Source organism: Acanthopagrus latus, chromosome 11 (assembly GCF_904848185.1).
Source record: "Acanthopagrus latus isolate v.2019 chromosome 11, fAcaLat1.1, whole genome shotgun sequence".
In the NCBI taxonomy this organism is placed as follows: domain Eukaryota; kingdom Metazoa; phylum Chordata; class Actinopteri; order Spariformes; family Sparidae; genus Acanthopagrus; species Acanthopagrus latus.
This window is the reverse complement of record NC_051049.1, coordinates 12,590,848-12,594,407: the sequence shown is the minus strand read 5'-3', so window position 1 is coordinate 12,594,407 and position 3,560 is coordinate 12,590,848. Positions and strand designations below refer to the sequence as shown.

Below are 3,560 nucleotides of genomic sequence, written 5' to 3'. Positions count from 1 at the left end.
AAAAGAAAAAAGAAAAAGAAAAAAGTTGATTTAATTGAGTCTCGCAACCTCCTGTTCAAAAAATCAACTCGCAATTTTTAAAATGAAAATGTAAAGTTTCTTCATTGATTCGTCAGCGAGACTATTTTTGTTTGTAATGCATTTTATGTTACATATTCTAAATTTTCGTAATCGACTGTCAATATATTGATATGAACAGCATACGGTCGATCTCCAGCTATATTCTGATATATATAATCTCATTCTTAATCGAGTCCATGTGCGCAGGAGGAGCTGATATCACTCCTCTGTATGACCCACATGTTTACCTTATTCTGTTTTTAATTCGTGAACGAAATGTGAAATGTGGTTTCAAAGGTTGAAGAGCACATCCGAATATTACTTTTTGCAGGGTAATTTCGTCCAGTTCCTGGTAACAGTGACTCAAAGACCACGTGACCAGCGCGCTCCTATAAATACCTTTTGAGCGCTAAGGAGGAGAGTGTCAGAGTCTGGCTGGATACCTACCCAAACCCGTGCGTAAAAGATATTTTGGACAGACTCTTGGATATCCAAAAGTAGCTTCTTCTTCTTCTTTTTTTTTTTTTGAAAATGACCTCGACCATAAACTGATCGCGGACAGAAACAATCGCGTCTCAAGACCACACAAAGCCCAGACCGGTGCGTGATCGATCTTTGACTGTTTTGTTTCAAACCAGAAGTTTTTTTGTTTTTTTTCTGCTCGAGGAGAACCGCGCACGGCCCCGCTTGACCAGCCTCGGACGCCCAGGAGTCGCCAAATCCACAGGTTATAGAGTTCTTTATCTTTTCAATAGATTCTAGCCATGTGTGCATTCAGTAGTTGGAGATAAAGCTGCAGCCAAAAAAAAAAAAAGAAAGAGAAAAAAGTCTGGTGTGGTTGTGAGGGGGAGAGAGAGGGAGAGAGAGAGAGAGAGAGAGAGAGGGGGAGTGTGTGTGTGCGCTCTCGCTCGGTAGCCTCACCGGACCAGAGGAGGAGGAAATCTGGGAGAGAGGGGGAAGACAAGCGGCGTCTCCAAGGATGACTTTAGGGACGGATATGTCCGACAGCTCTGCATTGTCCGAAGATGTGGACATCGATGTGGTCGGGGGTGACATATCCGTCGGAAAGGACGGGAAGTACATTCGCCACGAGTTCAACTTGGACAATGACTCGGACGATAATTACTCCCAGAACGCGGCCGAGAGGGTCTCCTCCCCCGGGCTCAGCAGCTCCGACTGCCCGTCAGACCAGATGGGCTCCGGCGCAGAGGTCGGCAGCGTGATCGGGGACAAACCCAGAAAAAGCGCGCTGGTGAAGCCGCCGTACTCTTACATCGCCCTGATCACCATGGCCATCCTGCAGAGCCCCAAGAAGCGCCTGACTCTCAGCGAGATCTGCGAGTTCATCAGCAACAGATTCCCCTACTACCGGGAGAAGTTCCCCGCCTGGCAGAACTCCATCCGCCACAACCTGTCCTTAAACGACTGCTTCGTGAAAATCCCACGAGAGCCGGGCAACCCCGGGAAGGGCAACTACTGGACCCTCGACCCGGACTCCGCAGACATGTTCGACAACGGGAGCTTCTTGCGCAGGAGGAAGCGCTTCAAGAGGCACCAGGCGAACGAAATCCTCAGGGACTCCGGTGGCTTTCTGCCCGGGTTTGGATACGGCCCGTACGGATACAACTATGGACTCCAGCTGCAAGGCTTCCACGCAGCGCACAACCCGTATCACCCGCACCACACAGGCGGCTCCTTCCCCTTCCCTAACGCGCCCTGCACCTTGCCCCCATCAGCCTCTATATTCCCCGCGCCGCACCCCCTGCCCTCACTTTTAGGGGCCGACTTGAGAAAGCCCTTTTACCCCCAACTAAGCCCGTCTCTGCCGCCTCTCAAGACGGACTCCAGCGCCCCGAGCCGGCCTTCATTCTCCATTGACAATATCATCGGTGGCGCCAACTCCACCGCCTCTTCCTACAGCGCGCAGCCGGGCAGCCAGGCGCAGATCCTGGCCATGTTGACCCCGGCACTGGCCTCTGCTTCCAGCCACTTGGACATATTACAACCCGGGCCACCGGGTCAGACTTTTTCCAGCAAAACCCCGACTATGAACACTTGTCCTTTCTAGAAAAAAAATGAATAAAATAAAATGAATGGCGAGACTGCCCCCACAAAGAACTTTTAATAAAAAGCCAGTTGTGGCGTCGTGCTGTGTGAAGGACGGCTGAACATGCTCGGTGAAATAAGACTGTTTTCTGGCTCCTCTCTGTTTCCTAACAATGTACGAGGAGAGAAAGGTTTATTTATGGTTTGTAAATATGTGTATAATATTGACGGAAAAGCAAGAGAAACTTTGGAGTAGGAGCTTTTTAAAACACAACGCTGGCCTGCAATCTGGCGTGTGGCCTTCACGTGCCGGTGGGAGAAAAAAAAAAGAAAAAGAAAAAAGAAATCCTGCGATTTTAACTTAACTTGTCACCCGATTTTTTTTTCTAATATAATTGAGAATTTTATCATGATTTATATTTTGTTATTATCTTGTGCGTCGTGAGAAAAAAAAAATGGCACTGTTCTTGTTGTTGTTGACATAGGCTGGCAGAGATACGGCAAACTCAGGTTTTTACTTAGAAAGCACATGGAGACGAAAGGAGGGTTTCTGACTCAAGCAAGCAAGCAAACAAACAAACAAACGACAACGAAAAATCAAAACATTTCCCATCATCAACCCTCCTTGAATCTCCTCCACATGGTGATTTTGTGACAACATCATTTCATGTCGGTGGACACGTAGGCTATATGTGTTTCTTTTTTTTTTGTTTCCTTGGGTATAAAAGAGCGCATTACCTCTCTCAGTCTTTTTTCATTGTTGTTCGTCCCTTATCTATTTTACAATTGAATCTGTGAGACATACAGTATGTCATGTGTTGCCAATAGAGAGAGAGAGAGAGACAGAGAGAAAGAGAGAGACACCTAAATGTTCATAGGTCATTTTTTTTTGGTTGTAACGACAAGAATAATAAATGTTTGTGAATTTGAAAAAAAAGGGGTTATTTATTTTTAATTGCATTGAAAGTTTTTCTCTCCTTAAAAAAAAAAAGAAGGATTAAAACAGACTAAACGACTTCAGGGTGATTCAATGAATCAAATCAGGCGAAATGAAATGAAATACACGTCGGTTTTTAAATCTGTTACTATACATTCATCTTTTTTTACTTTGCCTTCATCAAAATCAAATCTTAATATTCACACTTGTTGAGGTCGGACCTCCTCTGATATTCGGGGCCTTGGGGTGGGGGGTTCAGGTGTAGACGCGGCGATCGGATGAAACAGCCTCCCAGTAATGCAGTTAATTAAGACTCTGTCTAGGTGTGAGAAAAACCGCTCACAATCCGGTTGTGAACATGTCAGACACGACTCGACGTGTACAACAGTCATGAATATCACGCAACAGTGCGCAAGTATTCCTCTTGTGTGGCTCTCGCTCGCTTGTAAAGGACCCCCCCTCCCTCCCTCCCCTCTAAATGAATGGGGGCCACGCTAGCGGGCCTCGGCGCTCTGTA

At 46.5% G+C, this 3,560-nt stretch overlaps 1 protein-coding gene across 1 annotated transcript; it reads left to right on the top strand.

The window, feature by feature from the left end:
• The first annotated feature begins 493 nt into the window (after positions 1 to 493).
• Positions 494 to 2,435, top strand: foxd2 (forkhead box D2). Its single transcript, XM_037113517.1, has one exon. The coding sequence runs from the start codon at positions 1,040 to 1,042 to the stop codon at positions 2,126 to 2,128; it is 1,089 nt and encodes a 362-aa protein (XP_036969412.1). The 5' UTR covers positions 494 to 1,039; the 3' UTR covers positions 2,129 to 2,435.
• Positions 2,436 to 3,560: the final 1,125 nt, after the last annotated feature.